Source organism: Marmota marmota, unplaced genomic scaffold (genome assembly GCF_001458135.2).
Source record: "Marmota marmota marmota unplaced genomic scaffold, marMar, whole genome shotgun sequence".
NCBI lineage: Eukaryota > Metazoa > Chordata > Mammalia > Rodentia > Sciuridae > Marmota > Marmota marmota.
Window position 1 is genome coordinate 3,287,082 of NW_025999880.1, and position 17,306 is coordinate 3,304,387.

At 34.9% G+C, this 17,306-nt stretch overlaps 1 protein-coding gene across 3 annotated transcripts in view; it reads right to left on the reverse strand.

Annotated features, from left to right (window-relative positions):
• The window catches only part of Med13 (mediator complex subunit 13), an 85,914-nt gene that overhangs the window by 915 nt on the left and 67,693 nt on the right, over positions 1-17,306 (reverse strand). For 2 of the 3 annotated variants that reach the window (XM_048788205.1, XM_015495378.2), the window contains exons 18-28: positions 16,994-17,183; positions 15,614-16,070; positions 13,204-13,423; positions 12,221-12,412; positions 11,815-12,038; positions 9,439-9,581; positions 8,878-9,036; positions 8,578-8,763; positions 6,073-6,221; positions 3,247-3,420; positions 378-478 (exon numbers count right to left, since the gene is read on the reverse strand). In XM_048788205.1, coding sequence (XP_048644162.1) covers positions 378-478; positions 3,247-3,420; positions 6,073-6,221; positions 8,578-8,763; positions 8,878-9,036; positions 9,439-9,581; positions 11,815-12,038; positions 12,221-12,412; positions 13,204-13,423; positions 15,614-16,070; positions 16,994-17,183 — 2,195 coding nt within the window. Of the gene's footprint in view, positions 1-377; positions 479-1,493; positions 1,570-3,246; positions 3,421-6,072; positions 6,222-8,577; positions 8,764-8,877; positions 9,037-9,438; positions 9,582-11,814; positions 12,039-12,220; positions 12,413-13,203; positions 13,424-15,613; positions 16,071-16,993; positions 17,184-17,306 lie in introns of all 3 variants that reach the window. The other variant, XR_007342293.1, reaches the window with a different exon arrangement.

The following is a 17,306-nucleotide window of genomic DNA, read 5'->3' on the forward strand; positions in this document are numbered from 1 at the left end:
TGTATAAGATCATAGATCCAATACCCAGCACCATTTAAAAAAAAAAAAAATCTCAAAAAGATCTAAGGGTAAACACCTATGAAATCTTGCCAAAACTGAGGAAAATGCATAAGAATCAAGAATCAACATTATATTCTTTGCTGTTGTTGTTTGGTACTGGGGATTTAACCCAGGGGCACTTTACCACTGAGCTACATTCCCAGTCCTTTTTTATTTTTTCTTTAGAGCTAAGCTGCTGAGGCTTATTTCAAACCTGGGATCCTCATGCCTCAGCCTCCCCAAGTCCCTGAGATTATAGGCCTGTGCCACCATGCCTGGCTTACATTATGTTCTTTTAAAGTTGCAATGGAGAACAAATAATGGTAAAAGAGCAGTACCTGAGGACATCTGAAGTCTGATTTGAGTCAAGTGGGTGGGAGTGTTTACTGTGAAGCAGCTCGTCAGATTGCACTGAAGGCACGTGGAGGTGCAAAGAGGCCTAAAAATGTGAACAGGGAATCAGTAAGCCACACGGGAAAAGACTGGTCCTCTAGTTTTACCTTACTCTCCCAATGTATCTTTCTTAATGAAATATATATTTTAGTACTATGTTATGAATGGAACCACTACAAAAAGCTTGCTCTCCTTGCTGAATTCATTCATTATTGAAGTAATTTTTAAGTGCAAAATATACTGAATCTTCCTGCTTACTTTAGTTTTACTGTTTATAAAACCTCGTACTAATCCTTAAAAAGGATTTCCAACTATTTTCTAAGTCTAATTTGCCTAGATGCATAAAGTAAATGTTTAAGGATGCAATAAACATAATAAATACATTTCATAACAGAGGCTTATTAAGAACTGGCATAGCCATTTAAGTATGGCAGTGAACGGTGAGCGGAAGGACTCGCTACTTCTTCACATTTCAACTAAATGCAAGTAATAATTTGTAATTAAATATGTATAATAGTGTTAAAAAGTGTGACAAGATGGTGATGGTATTCACCACAAAAACTCTCCGTAGATCTTATTCTATATACTATAAAAAGTACTCATGGGTTAGCATTGTGGCTCAGAGGTAGAGTACTCGCCTAGCATGCATGAGGCACCACATAAAGTAAAATAAAGACACTGTGTCCACCTATAACTGAAAAATAAATATTAAAAAAAAAAGTACTCAAAATTACAAGCTCTCTCCTTTCCAGTTGTATACATGTATAAATCCTTGTTAGGTATATTCAGGAATATAATTTAAAATGTTTATATCCGAACTATTTTGATTTTTGAGTTAAAAACAAGTCCCACATGGCAGATCACTACAAATTAAATGAATATTAATTAGTACCAGTGCTCTTAATCCCTATGATAAAATTATTTTTAACCATCTAGATAACAATCCACTATTTCTCCAAGCATAGAGAAACACATCAGGTGGTTTTATTGCCTATAGTATACAACTAAAATGGGATGTATGAAAAACAAGGTGAACAAAATTATGGTAAGTTATGCCTTACCTGGTAATTCAGAATCAGAAGTCCTAATCTTGTTACACTGTATCTGAGGGTGAATGCTCACTTTACACTATCCTCTCTGCAAATAAATATTGAGTAGAAAAGAATCTGGATAGTCCCTTGGACTTTTTGTAAAGTAGTGTTTCCTAAAAAAAAATGTGCCCTGAAACACTAAGGTCATGAATTACAAATAGGTGTTAAACAATCCTATTCTTGTGTATTAAAATAGATTTGGGAATTGCTAGGTAAACAATGTTACTATTTTCAGAATCTGTAGTGTGTATACATGCACTGTGACTACAAAAGGGGGCAGAAAGCATGTATACCACTTCCCAAAGATCTAAAGAACCCTTTGTTTTGTGGAGACTCCAAGGACTATTCAGCAGAAAATCTCTTGGAAAGGTGTTCTTGCAATGAGATTTGCACATCTACTGGAAGAGGAAGAAATCATAGGATAAAACTACTACCTTGGCTGACACTCTTAAATATATTCTCTCATTAAATATTATCAAGGGCTGGGGATATAGCTCAATGGTAGAGTGATTATCTACCGTGCACGAGGCCCCTGGGTTCAATCCCACCTCACTATAAAAACAAAAAACAAAAAAAACAAGTTCAGATCTTCAACTGTTGTATATATGAACATACTACAAAAGTTCAATATTGGCCAAGGGGATAAAGATTTAATAGCAACAGGAAGAGAAGACAGCAAGAAGAACTCAAGTGGAACAGGCCTGTAGTCCCACCTACTTGAAAGGCTGAAGTAAGAGAATCGCTTGAGCCAAGGTTTGAGGTCAGCATGGGCAACAAAGCAAGGCTCTGTCAAAGAAAGAAGAGGAATGGAAGGGACAGACAGGGAGGAGACGTAGGGAAAGAGCAAGAGGGCTACAGGTTTGATAACCACTAAAAATATAATATAAACTAAAGCATACTATCTAATTTTTGCCCTACAAGCAACAAGTACTCAACAAATACTTAAATTAGCATGACTAGTGAAATATGAAATAGAAACTTGGAATTCTCCTGCCTCAGTCTCTGGAGTAGCTGGGACCACAGGTATGTACCACCCCACCTGGCAAGACTGAATCTTTTAATCCTCAAAATAATGGAGAATAATGAAAATAAGATATGATGTAATTCAAAAAATAATTTAATAATAATTAAAAGATCCAGGTTTCAATCTTGAGTCTACTGCCAATTTATGACTTTGAATAGGTGAGTTTTTCTGAACTTACATTGTAATGAGATTTGTACATCTACTAGAAGAGGAAGAAATCATAGGATAAAACTACTACTTTGGCTGACACTCTTAAATATATTCTCTCATTAAATATTATCAAGGGCTGGGGATATAGCTTAATGGTAGAATTATTATCTACCACGTGTGAGGCGCTGGGTTCAATCCAGCAACCACAAAAAAAAAAAAAAAAAAGTTCAGATCTTCAACTGTTGTATATATGAACATGGTACGAAAGTTGAAACTAAAATATGCTCATCTAGAAAATGAGAAGGTTAGAAAGAAATAAGTTTTTCTAAGCTCTAGTGTGTACAGTTGAAAATACCACTACAATATAAATTTTAAAAATTAGAGTTGTTTCCTAAGTAGATAATTCTGTGTGTGATATTTAGAGTCATTTGTGGCAATTTAATTAAACACTTAAACAAGCTATAAAATTTCAAAAAGCCACTTCTGTATTTCTCATAAGTCAAGTTGTCAAATATGATTCTTTATAAATTGGCACAGAAATGGTAATACCTTAAGAAAAAGGGGACACTGATATTGTGCTTGAGGACATGCTGACCAGAACCAGTCAGGTAAAGGACCCGCTTTGGCAGTTGATACGAAGTATCCAAGGGCCAATGGTTGCTGAAGAATATTAGTTACTTCATCATGAGATTCTGTTGAAAGTAGCCGATCAGTACCCTGACCCTTAAAAAGACAAAATTAAAAGTATATTATTTCATTCAGTATACCTAAGTACTAGATATAAATACAAAATGGATTATGACAAATCAGTCTTATTGCATTATGACCTCAATTTTAAAAATACTAAAGGATATTGAAAAATTCAATGGGTTAAAAAAGAAAAACTCAATGGTTACATACTTAGTAAAAATATCATAAGATAATAATATTAAAAGAATGAACTCTAAAACTTGCATGAGGAAATGAATATGCCAACTGTTCAAAAGTCTATTTTGCCAAACCCAGGGTGAATTGTATGTATATAAACATTCACAGCTGATTAAAAACCACAAAATGGTCAATCAAATTTCTAACTCATTTCGTAACAGTCTCTCAACTAATTCCTGACACTCATACCCCAATCCAAAGGGTAGATTCAATACACTTTTGTTCATCTACCACTATCTCTAAAATGCAGTTATAATGTTTTAGAAAGCATTATGGCAAAATGAAGAGACTACTCTCAAGTGGTATTAACAAACTCTGGATTAGTCAATTTATTTCTTGGTTTTTTGTTTTTTTTTGTGTTTTTTTTTGGTGGTGGTGGGGTCACCAGGGATTGAACCCAGGAGTACTTAACCACTGAGCCTCATCCTCAATGCTCCATTTAAAAAAAAAAAAAAGTTTGTTTTTTGTTTTTTTAGTTGTAGGTGGACACAATACCTTTATTTTTATGCAGTGCAAGCGCTCTACCACTGAGTCCCAGTCCTCTCAACCCTTTTTATTTAATTAATTAATTTATTTTGGTACTGCAGATTTAACCCAGGGGTACTTTACCACTGAGCATAATATCCCCAGCCCTTTTTTTTTTTTTATTTTTTAAAAATATTTTTCAGTTGCAAATGGACACAATACCTTTATTTATTTATCTTTATGTGGTGCTGAGTATCAAACTCAGGGCCTCACACATGCTAGGCAAGCGCTCTACCACTGAGCCACAACCCCAGCCCTTTTTATATTTTATTTAGAGACAGGGTCTCACTAAGTTGCTTAGGACCTCACTAAATTAATGAGGCTGACTTGAGATCCTCCTGCCTCAGCTTTCCAAGTTGCTGGGGTTACAGGTAGATTTGTGCCACTGTGCCTGGCTTCTTGGTATGTAAGTTAAATAAATAGAAAAAAGAAAACTAGGGGCTGGGGATGTGGCTCAAGCGGTGGCGCACTCGCCTGGCATGCGTGCGGGCCCGGGTTCGATCCTCAGCACCACATACAAACAAAGATGTTGTGTCCGCCGAAAAACTGAAAAATAAATATTAAAAAATGCTCTCTCTCTCTTTAAAAAAAAAAAAAAAAGAAAAGAAAACTAATATGCACAGAAACATTCATTATATCAGTAACTATAACAACAGCAACAACAACAAAAGCTTAAATGCCCAACATTTTAGGAATGATACAACAAATTATGGTGTCCATATTAGAAAGCTAAAGCTAGTCATGGAGGCACATAACCTGTAATCTGAGCTACTCAAGAGGCTTATTAGACAGGAGGATCCAAAGTGCAAAGCCAGTCCTGGCAACTTAGCAAGATCCTCCCTGAAATTTAAAAAGGAGACGGGTATACGGCTCAGTGGTATAGCTAGTATCCCTGGGTTCAATCCCCAGTACAGAAAAAAATAAAAAAAAAACTGATTAAACTTACTGAAATTTGAATATAAATACACACATACTTCAATCTTGCTTTTTTACATGTTTAAAAAGGAAGAGATGGCAACATAAAATTCGACAAAGATCCTTTCTTAAATGAAAAAAAGTAAATTCTAAGCGGGGCATAATGGCACATGCCTGTTAATCCCAGGTTCTTGGGAGGCTGAGGAAGGAAAAATCACAAGATTGATGATAGCACTGGCAACTTTTAGTGAGAAGACCCTGTCTCAAAAAATAAAAGAGCTAGAAATGCAGTTTGGTGGTAGAGTATTCCTGGGTTCAATCCCAGGAACAATAACAACAACAACAAAAAAGGTAAATTCTAAACATATGCATACTGTAATAATCAAGTAATTACTAGATATAATTTCACTCAAAGATGTTATTCAATGAAGCCCTAATTGTTACTTCAGAGAGAAGCATAATATAGCCTGTTTTCATAAGTGCTAAAAATAAAAGGGACAGTGGGCATATTTTATCTGTTTCTATAAGAAAATTAATTTCTATTATATTCCTTGTCACAGCCCTGATGTGAATTACAGCTCTTACAGTCATATACTGATTATCTAAGATACTGTGATCCTACACCTGAAACTACAGTGAAAAGGCTAATACTCAGTACTCTAGAAAATATGAATTCAGGGAACACACAGCCTCAGAGAACCTCTGCAGAATGTTTAAATCGAAGTATTGGTTTCTGTGAGGCAGAAGTATATGAATGTACTGTTAATCTCACCTGTTGCCAATTTCCAAGGAAAACAATGTTCTATTTCATTTATTCATTGCTTACCAAATGAATGAATGACATTTAGATAAACTAAATTTTTTAAAAAATGTTTTTTATAACTTTATTTATTTACTTTTTATGTGGTGCTAAGGATCAAACCCAGTGCCTCATCCATGCTAAACAAGTGCTTTACCACTGAGCTACAGCCCCAGCCCCAATAAACTGAATTTTTATAATAGGATTACCTTGCCAGCATCACTTCCATGGGGGTAATGAGATCCTGGAGAATGTACGGGAGATGCAGTTGGAGATGCAGGAAGGATATTAATGATATCAGGATCAAGATCATCTCCTGTGCCTAACAAATCAAAGATAACCATTCCATCTGCTCCATCTATATAGAAGAAAGAAATTAAATATTCCATTATCCATATCCCATGACTATTCACAATTAAGGGTTAAAATAAATTTTAACCAAAATAAGTTTACTTAACCATCAAGTGTCTATCATGTACCAAGTATTGTGCTAATAGCCATTTAAACAATGCATAAATAAACATATACTAGTCTGAATAATGGCTCCCAAAAGATGTCCATACCCTAATCCCTGGAATTTATGAATATGTTATCATAAAGGATTTTGTAGATGTGATCATAAGAAGGGAAGATTATCCAGGTGGGTCCAGTGATCAGTTGTGCTTCTGATCAAAACCATGGCCTCACACATGCTAGGCAAGTACTCTGCCACGGAGTTATACCACCAGTCCCAGAAGAATCCTCCATGAGAAAGAAGTGGCAGGGTCAAAGTCAAGAAAGAAGTGGCAGGGTCAAAGTCAATCAAGGAGGCTGACAACACTATACTGCTGGCATTCAAGACGGAGGAAGAGGCCACAAACAGGAACACAGGTGGCAAAGGCAAGGAAACAGATTCTTACCGAGAATCTCCAGAAAGAATCAACTCTGCTGACACCCTAACGTTAGCCCAGTAAGCCTGATTTTTGGATACCTCTAGAACTACAAGTAATACATGGACATTTCTGGTTTTGCTTTGCAGTACTAGACATTGCCCCGCAATGCTCTACCTTTTTATTTTTTGAGACAGGGTCTCACTAGGCTGCTAAGGGCCTCACTAAATTACTTAGGCTGGCTTTGAACTTGTGATCCTTCTGCCTCACAGATGTTCTTTTAAACCACTAATATACAGCAATTTGTTATAGCAACTGTAGGAAACGAATACAAAGCAAACACAGTATGCAGGAAATAGAAATGTGTTTAAAATTATACTACTCACAATTAATGCGCTAGTCAGGTTTTTTTTTTTTTTTTTTTCTTTATTTGTTTGTTTTTGTATCAGGGACTAAACCCAGGGACACTTAACCTCAGAGTCACATTCGCAGACTGTTTTGAGACGGGCCTCACAAAGTTGCTTGGGGCCTTGCTAAGTTGCTGAGGCTGACTTTGAACTTGCTGTCCTCCTGCCTAACCCTCCTAAGCCACTCCAATTACAGGCATATGCCCCAGCTCCAGATGTCCTAGTCTTCACTAAGTAAAACATTCAAGGTATTTCGCAATAAATTAAATGACAGATTAATACCTACAAGTGTGACTTTGACGATCTGATTATCATGTCTTATATTCTTTTTGTTTCTGAGGATTGAAACCAGGGGCACTTTATCAATGAACTAATCCCCAGACTTTTTTATTTTGAGACAAGGTCTTGGTATATTGCTGAGGGCCTGGCTAAGTTGATGAGACTGACCTTGTGATCCTCCTGCCTCATACTCCCAAGTTGCTGGGACTATAGGCATGTGCCACTATACCGACCAATCTTTATATTCTAAGGTCACTCAAAAGTAATAATGAAATATCTTTATTTTTTCTTCTGCTAATCACAACCAACAAGGTTCACCAAAAATCACAACCCTACTCTGGCAATTTAAATAAAATATTATTTTGGCAAAGACGACCTAAATGAGTTACAAAGATTGATACAACTACCTCAAAAACAAAAGCATAAACCTATATAAAAATTTTATAATCAATTATTATCTTTTAAAATAAGATTTTAAGTTCCAGTATCAGTAAGATAGAATAATGATCTACTAGTTTCCTGGTACCATTTAACAAATTATCATACAGTTGTTGACATAAAACAACACATATTTATCCTTTCACAGTTTGGGGGTCATAAGTCTCTAACTAGTTTCACTGAACTGAAATCAAGATACCAGCAAGGCTGCACCTCCTCTAAAGAGCTCATGACCCTTTCCTCAGTTTTTAAAGTGAGGGGCACAGCATATTCTTCCTCTGACTGCATCCTCTGCTCCATCACATGGCTTTCTTTTCTGTGTATAATCCAAAACTGCCTTTGTCTTTCTTTCATAAAGGATACATGTAATTGCGTTTAGGCCCACCTGCATAATCTAGTACAATCTCTTCCTCTAACTTAATCACATCAACTAAAAATTCTTCCTTCTTTTTTTAAAATAATGTAACATTCACAGGGTACAAGGACAGGACCCGGCTATCTTTGGAGACCATTATTCAGTCTAGCAAAATTGTCAATGATTAAAACCTTAGGCAAGACATGGTGGTACATAGTTGTAGTCCCTGCCGGCAGGGAGGCAAAAGCAGAAGGATCACTTGAGCCCAGAAGTTCAAGGTCAACCAGGGCAACATATTGAAATCCCAACACCCTGTCTCCACAAAACAAACAAACCAACAAAACTTTTCAGGAACAATTCACCTACCATTGTTGGGATTGAAAGCTAAGTCCAAATTTTCAGTGGTATAAGTAGCTGAAGCTACTTGCACAGAAGCAGAAGTAGGGAACACAAGTATATGAGTACATGATGTATCCTGTGGGGTATTTAGCTGAGATGTCTGCATATTTAGAGTGGTGCTTCTTCCAAATACAGAACCAGTTGACACAGAATCTACCAAGAGAATGAAAGACATTTTTCCTTTTAATAAATGGATAAATTTTATGTAATACTTGAAAACTTAAATACATAATGAATTAAATCTGATATAAACTAAAGATAGCTAACCTGGCATAATAACAAAAGAGCCTTGGGGTTCCATTGCTACTAAGCAAGCACTGAGAATGCTGGGAGAGTCTGCAGCAGATATACCACACATTCTACACATGTCTTTGAGCCTTTTACTTAGAGACTGCAGGTTTCGACGACTCAGCAAACAGCTCCAATCTATGGGTATCAACAGTAAAAAAAAACACAAAAACCCAGTAACAACAGTTAAAATAACAGCATTTCTACTATGCATAGAACCATTATTAAAAATGAAAAACTTGATGGCATAAAAATTTTCTATGTATTTTCCCCAAACAAGAATCAAAACTCTTATGACCAATGCTATTAACATCCTTTATCCCTCTAACTTTAGTGAACACCACATAGCATCTGCTGAATAAAAAAAAGAATGGGGAAAAAAAGGAGGTCAACAAGAAAGAATAGTAGTAACTACCTGTATATGGTTCCTGATTAAAAACAAAAGTTTTTAGTATACTTTTGTATTTTTTATTCAGCACATATATTTGGATATTGTCTGAATGCTATATAAATTAACATAAAACAAATTTAAAATTTTACCTTTCAATTCTCCATGACCTATCCTTCCCAGACGACCAATTACAACTCTCCACGGTAATGAACTCATTTGTACAAGTCCTAAGCACCACTCCCAAAGTTTCTGCAGACCAAATCTCCTAGCAGAACCTTTTTTTCGACGTGCCCTATTGAGTGAAATAAAAAGAATCATAAATCTCTCTTTTTTTTTGTAGTTACAGATGGACAGCATGCTTTTATTTTATTTTAGTATGAGGTGCTGAGGATAAAACACAGTGCCTCACACATGTTAGGCAAGTGCTCTGCCACTGAGTCCCAGCCCCGACCCCTAGAATCATAAATATTTTTTAAATCCACATGACACTTTGAGAGAGCTCAAAATTAGTTCCTTAATTGAATTTTACTTCATTGACTGATCAGTGCCAGCACCTTGTTTATGTTAACTACACACTCTTTAACACTAAGCTACATCCCAAGACCTGATTCCCTACTTAATTTTAATGTTTCACACTTTAAACAAGTCCTAAGCAAGAATATATATGAAATCAAAAAGTGTAGTCTATAAATGTTTGTGGTTTTCAATTGAGAAAGGGTCTCATTATGTTAATTAGGCTAACTCTGAGCTCCTAGACTCAAGCAATTGTCCTGCCTCTGCCTCCAACTACAGACATTCACAACCATGCCTGGCTAAGTTTATGTTGTTTGTTCTTGTCCACAGATTACCTCAGTTGACCAGAAATATTGCTCTACAACAGTAAACTTCTTTTTCAAAAGGCCAACACTTTAAGGTTTGCAGGCCATCAAGATTCTGTCAGAATAATTCAGCTCTGCCTGATAGGAACTAAAGAAACTGGGAATGTAGAGATTTGACCTATAAGCTATAGTAAACCAATCTCTGCTGTGTACTGAAAAGTCAAAGAATACCCCCCACAAAAAAACAAAAAACCCACACTCTCAAACCAAACAATATAGGTATGTTTTCTACATACATGTCCTTTATTAGGTAAGTATATAATGTACATACACTGTGCCTGAGCAATGGTAGCTCTTACTATAGGTACTTACTATATACCAAGCATCCTGCCCAATCAATTTATATGAAATAACCTCACTTCACCCTACCACTCCTATGAAACACATACCAGATATGACAGATTACAACTTAGCTGGCTAAAGTAATTTTTCCCCAGGATCCCACGACCAGTAATTAGAAGGGTTGGTTGGCATTTGAACCCATTTTCCATTTCAACTTTTTTTTTTTTTTTAAATCTAGGTAGTAAATTGAAAGTACCATATTAATATTGGAAAGAGTGGTATTATTAATTCTCTACCCTCTCTTCCTTCAGAGGTACGCATTTCCCAAACATCATTTAAATAGCACTAAAATCCAAAGGAAAAAAATAACAATTGCATCAAAAAAATAAGGTAAGAGGCCCTATTCCATGATTTATAATATAGTCAGTAAACATTTATAAACAATACTATAAAATTTTTTTGGTGGTAATGGGGCTTCAATCCAGGAGCACTCTACCTCTGTACTATATCCCCAGCCCTTTTTATACTTTTTATTTTGAAACAGGGTCTCACAAAGTTGCCAAGGCTGGCCTCAAACTTGTGATCCTCCTGCCTCAAGTTTCCTGAGTATCTGAGAACAGCTGGGATCACAGGCATGTGCCACTGTACAGAGCATATCTCTCTATATATATAAAATTTATGTTTCTATATTCTATTTCCCAGAGCCCAAAGATCTAATAATTATCAAATATTTCAGCATATAGACAATTTCCAAACATAAAGAAAAAGAATCTTTATTTAATCAAGAAGAAAATAAGGCTAGAATCAAAATCTTAAAACTGAAAATTACTCCCAGTAAGTTCTCTTGAAATATATTACTAGAATATGTTTATCAAGTGGTAACTCAATATAAGGCTCACCTATTGTGACCTATTACATTCCATTTAATAACTGGACATGATACTTACTTTCTGACAAGGAGAAATCTAAAAAGAAGGCCACCATTTTCAGAAAACAACCCACAATTAAATGGTAATATTTTCAGTTAATAATTTTAGAGGCTACATTTTAAATGTTATGTGAGAAAAGTTAATCACTGCCTGAAGGTTTATGATGCCAAAGTTAGAGTATGGACTTTAATAATTTTTGTTTGTATAAGAGATTAATCAAAATTATTTAACTATCTTAATTATCCAATGTGAAATTCATTACAAAAAAGTGAAAAGGACCCACATTTCCAAGTCTTAATAATATCTTATTGTATATAACCTTGCAAATGATTTTCATTCAACTCATTAAAAATGAAACATTGTATGTGACTATAGGTACACATATGAAACTTTAAATTGGGATGATATAATCATACATTTAGGAAAATATATGTACCTATTTGGAACATCGATGTTAATGATACAAGTTTCTAAAAGTTCTCCATATAGATCTGTGCAAGATGCAAGAATCCACCTTTGATCATGTGATAAACAGTAGCCCACAAAAAGAACATTATATTTCTGTCCAGCTTCTCCAAATGTTTCTCCTAATTCTGTCTGTTTGTCCTTTACCGGAGCCAGAATAAAAGGAGGTGTATAAAGTCGAATACACTCTGGTCTCTGTAAAACAAAAAATTAAGGTATTATAGTACGACATAATCTTAGAAAAACATGTATTATCTACTCAATAATTAGAAAACAAAATTTTCAAAATTCCTTCAATTTTTTGCACTTAGCTTTGCATAAAACCATAAAACATACAGTCTTTCAATAACTTTGGTCATGGAAAATAAAATACTCACATCAGGACTTTTAAGAGCAGTTTCCATGGCTAAACCTGGACCAAAGCCAGTCAATGTTTTTACATTGGTTGATGTTGGAAGTGGTCTCCGACATTGGGTAAAGACCGAAAAAGCAAGAGATTTTAAATGCTGGGTATAGATTTGTCTATCTTCATGCTTCACAGGTTGTAACAGGTATTGACAAGGAACAATCTAAGAGGTACAAGTAAATATTACACATGTTAAACTTCCAACAAAGAATAAAAGAAACTGTAGGACTAAAACTCTTAAAAACTCCTTATTAGAAAATCTAAACAGAAGAACTTAAATGGTTATCTAAAGAATTAAGTTTTATTAGCTACCACCTAGGTTTTTAATAAATCAACAGTTTTAGCAAAGAGCCATCAATAAACTAAAAAATGTCTACACGGCAATTATATTAATTAATACTACCAGCAATACAATGAACAAGTTAAAATGAATTCAAAATTCCTTCAAACAACTTACTCTGGTTAATCTTCCTGTTTTTTACTTAAAATTTGACTTTTAATTAGAACTCTAGCTTATATAGTGCATGTTATAAACTTTTCTGTTTAGGGTTATGGATTTAAAAATTGGCTTATATGGGACATTTGTTGTCCCCAAAGTAACTGGCAGCATGGCGTACCTGCAGTGCACCTTACAATATTAAAGCAAGGTATTTATTATAAACAGAGTAAAATTGTTCAATTAAAAAAACCTGATTTATAAATTAATATGGAAGAGTATTTAATGTGTCCAATATAAATTTTTTACTACTCATTTTTACTATGGTATGACTATGAAGTTTACCTTTTAGAAACTCTCTAAGATTTCTATTATAATATTAAAGTAAAATCATTAAAATAGAACCTGGCATTTAGAAAATTGATGTGAATATAGAAAAGTAGCATTTTTAAACTTCTGAAACATCAAAACTGGTTTTGATATGTATAAATTTCATTTAAAACAGTAATTACTCTTACCTGTACAGAAACAGTACTCTTGATATGAGGAGGAAGAGTCTGGACCATTTCTAGAAAGCATCGAAGTAGCCCCAAAGTCCACACATTAGACGAATTAGTGCTCTCATCCTTATTTTCATATGTAAAAGGATCAATTATATAAACAACAATTGCAGGTGGATAGGTAATTGCATGTGAATCACCATCTGTGGGGATTCCCACTTTATCTCGATCCATTGTGCTAAAAGTTGAGGTAAACAAAAAACAAAAAAAGTTGTACTATATTTGCTTGGGGTAGCATCAAACAGATGATTTTTTGGGGGAGGGGGGGTACCGAAGACCAAATCCAGGGGCACTCAACCACTGAGACACATCCTCAGCTCTTTTTTATATTTATTTAGAAACAGAGTCTCACTGAGTCACTTAGGGCCTCAATAAGTTGCTGAGGCTGGCTTTGAACATATCTCCTGCTTCAGCCTCCTGAGCTGCTGGGATTACAGGTGTGTGCCACCATGCCCCGGCTCAGGGCAGATTTTTATGTCCCTCCTCTTCTTCTGGTGGGAGATATTAGAGAACCTCTCTGAAAATCAAGGATATCTCTTTCTCTCCAAAGAGAATCATAAACATTGCATGTAAGATTTCACACTGTACAAAGTCCCTTGCATTACAATAATAAATAAACAAAAGGAACAGATTTCTTAAAAATCATAGTGTATCAGAAATGAAAGAGCTCACTTCCTCCGGGACAATGGAGACAAAGATGAGTCTTTACTTCATAAGCTTACCCAAATCACAAACTTGGCTAGGAAGAGAGCTAGACCAGAAAAAACAGGTTTCCAGACCTGCTCAATGTTCTAGTGCATTTTTAGACTATATACATTCATTTCATACTTTTTAATTTCAATGGTAAATAAGCTTCATTCTTCAATGGGTGATCTGATCTTTCTCTAAACTTCAAATCTGTTTAGACAGTCAAGATGGGTTTATTTTTACCTCTATTTATGAGTATAACTTTGGCACAAGGGCATCCTGAACAGTTGACAAAACTATAGCTAAGCTCAGACTAACCTAATCTGTAAATCAAAAGGGAACTCACTCAATACCTAAACCATAAAAAGAACAAGATATCATCATCAAAATAAACAACTTGGAAGCACTGTGTAAAGCTTTTAATTCATTTTATTATATTACTCCTACTTTGTAGATAAAGATACATGTTAAGAAAAGTTAGAATATCCCCCAAAGCACAAAGGTGGTAAATGGCAGAGCCAAAATTCAAAAGTTGGTAAAACTCTTAAAGCCCCTACAGTGAATACACTGGTTCAATAGTGACTTCTCAATTACAGAAGTGATTTTCATAGGCATTTTCTACTTGATGCCATGTCACAGGACAGATTCATCATATGTATATTTAGTGTTTTGTTTTTTGTGGTACTGAAAAGTGAACCCAGGAACTCATTCTAACATTAAGCTACATCCCCAATACTTTTTTTTTATTATTTTATTTTGAGATAGGTGTTGCTAAGTTTCCCAGGCTAACCTTGAACTTGCAATCCTTCTGCCTGAGCCTCCTGACTAGCTGGAATTATAAGTGTAAGCTAATACAACCAGCCTCGTATGAATATCTAGATATTTGCAGTAAAATAGCTTTCTTAAAAATCCTAATTAAAAAAAAAAAATTAAATTAAAAAAAATAAATAAATAAAAATTAAAAAAAAAATCCTAATTATATTCATTAAAAATTTCTAATGCAACATTAAAAAATCCTAATTATAATTTTACAGATAAAATACTTAACATTATAAAAACTAACTTTCAAAGATAAGAGCAATAAGCATTTTGTTCATTCGCAATGTCTATTTTTAAAAAATTTTTTAAAAAATAAGGCATCATAGTTAGAGCACTTTATTTTTATTTTGAGACAGCATCTAGCTAAGTGGCCAAGGCTGGCCTTGAACTTAGAATCCTCCTGCCTCAGCCTCCTGAATAGCTGGGATTATAGTAAAGCTTCACCATGCCCTCCTATCTATTTTTATTTATTCTTTTGGTTCTGGGAATTAATCCCAGGGCCTCACATACAGTAAGCATATACTTTATCAATAAGCTATCTCCCAACTCCAGAGACAAAGTTTTTTTTTAATATTCTTTTTAGTTTTAGATGATGCAATATCTCTGTTTTGTTTTTTAAATATTTATCTTTCAGTTGGACACAATAGTTTTATTTTGTTTATTTTTATGTGGTGCTGAGGATCAAACCCAGGGCCTCGAACGTGGTAGGCCAGCACTCTACTGCTGAGCCACAACCGAAGCTCAATACCTCCGTTTTTTAAAATTTACTTTTATGTGGTGCTGAGGATAGAACCGAATGCCTCATATGTGCTCTACTGCTGAGCCACAACCCCAGCCCTGAGACAAATATTTTTAGAGGTACCTTTCAGACACATCAGGGTGTGGTTGAGTGGGAAGTGAAGATGACTCTCCAGAAATCCCAGCTGTCTGTAGAGCTGATGACTGCTGCCCTCCTAGATGACCACTCTGAACTGTGTTTGCCTGTGTGGTCATGGTTCCAGTACCACTACTGTTCATACTGCCAAAGGGTGGAAATGAAGGGAGTTTATTTGATGATACTCCACTACTCAAGCTGGAGGATGAAGAAGATGAAGTTGTGGTCAAAGTTGAATTAGCTGTGGCAACTGAAGTAGATATGGCAACACCTGAAGTCATCGTCATAGTGTTGCTTGCTGCAGATGCTAAAGTGGCAGATGGAGTATTAGAAGTTCCAGTATTCGTCACATGAGGTGGAGTAATCAAAGACTGATTGGTAGGGGCAACTAAATTTGGCTGAGAAAGTAGAGAGCTATCCAGTGGTTGAGAAGCAAGATAAGGACCTAAAGAATAAAAACAGGACATTCTTTATTTAACTGGTTTTTTTTTTTTAAATTCTATTATATGAATAAAAGATTAGCTAATAGTGTAGAATGTACTGGCTTTTTCTATTTTACCCTAGAAACTGAAGAAACAAATCTAAAATGGAATAGTAACAAAACTAAACTAGCATTTAAAAAAAAAATTAAATAAATGATAATAAAAGCATAATAAAATTCTTTCCTGACTACAATTCATTAAATGTTAAACAGTATCTTACAAATTTTCAAACCATTTCAAGTGTTCCTAAATCACAGAGTGAAAATATTGTCTACACAGATAGCCAATTAAAATATAAAATGAAAGAACTTTATCATAGAAATCTGAAGAGATTCAATGTGTTGGTAGTGCATTTCTTCTTTGCTAAGGCTTTCTTTATAGTTAACCCTAAGAAATGCACTAAAGAAAGTCTTAGCAAAGAACTATTTCCTAGTGTTGTAGAGATAAACTAAAAATTGTTTTATCTCTAAACTACGAACCACTAAGAATTATAACAGCGGCTGGAGATGTAGCTCATGGTACAATGTTTTCAAGGCTCCCGGTTTGATCCCCAACCTGCCTTTAAAAAAAGAAAGGAAGGAAGGAAGAAAGATAGATCAAACTCTACAGAACCAACAACGAAAAAAAAAAAAGCAGTTTAGAATTCACAACTGCCCCCTGATGGAATCCCTACATCAGCAAACTTTTCTATAAAGACTCAGGTGTATTTTTCTGGCTTTGTAAACCACAGTCTCTGTCACAATTACTTAGCTCTGATTTTGCAGCACAAAAGTAGAGACAATATATATAAATGAATGAACATGGCTGTATCCTATTAAGATTTTATTTATGAAATCAGCTGGTGGATCAGGCAATTGGCCCTATACAATAAATGCAAATTCAATACCTAAGTCATATCTGCAGACTTGTGCATAAAGCTTGAGTTTAGAAAATGCTTCGTTGTTACCATCAGCTGCCTGAGAAAACCATTCTGCTACCAACTTTTCTGATAGTTTCTTTGATGCAGTAGATCCAACTCTCATGATCCCATCCGTCAACAGTCGAGAAATAGGTCTATGTTGACCTAATCGACAGGACTACAAGTATATATATATATATACAAAAAACAGAATTGTCAGTTAATTACAGTATTTGAGTACACACTATAAAATAAAAGTTATTTAACATAAGCTTAATTAATTGTAATTAACATTTGAAAT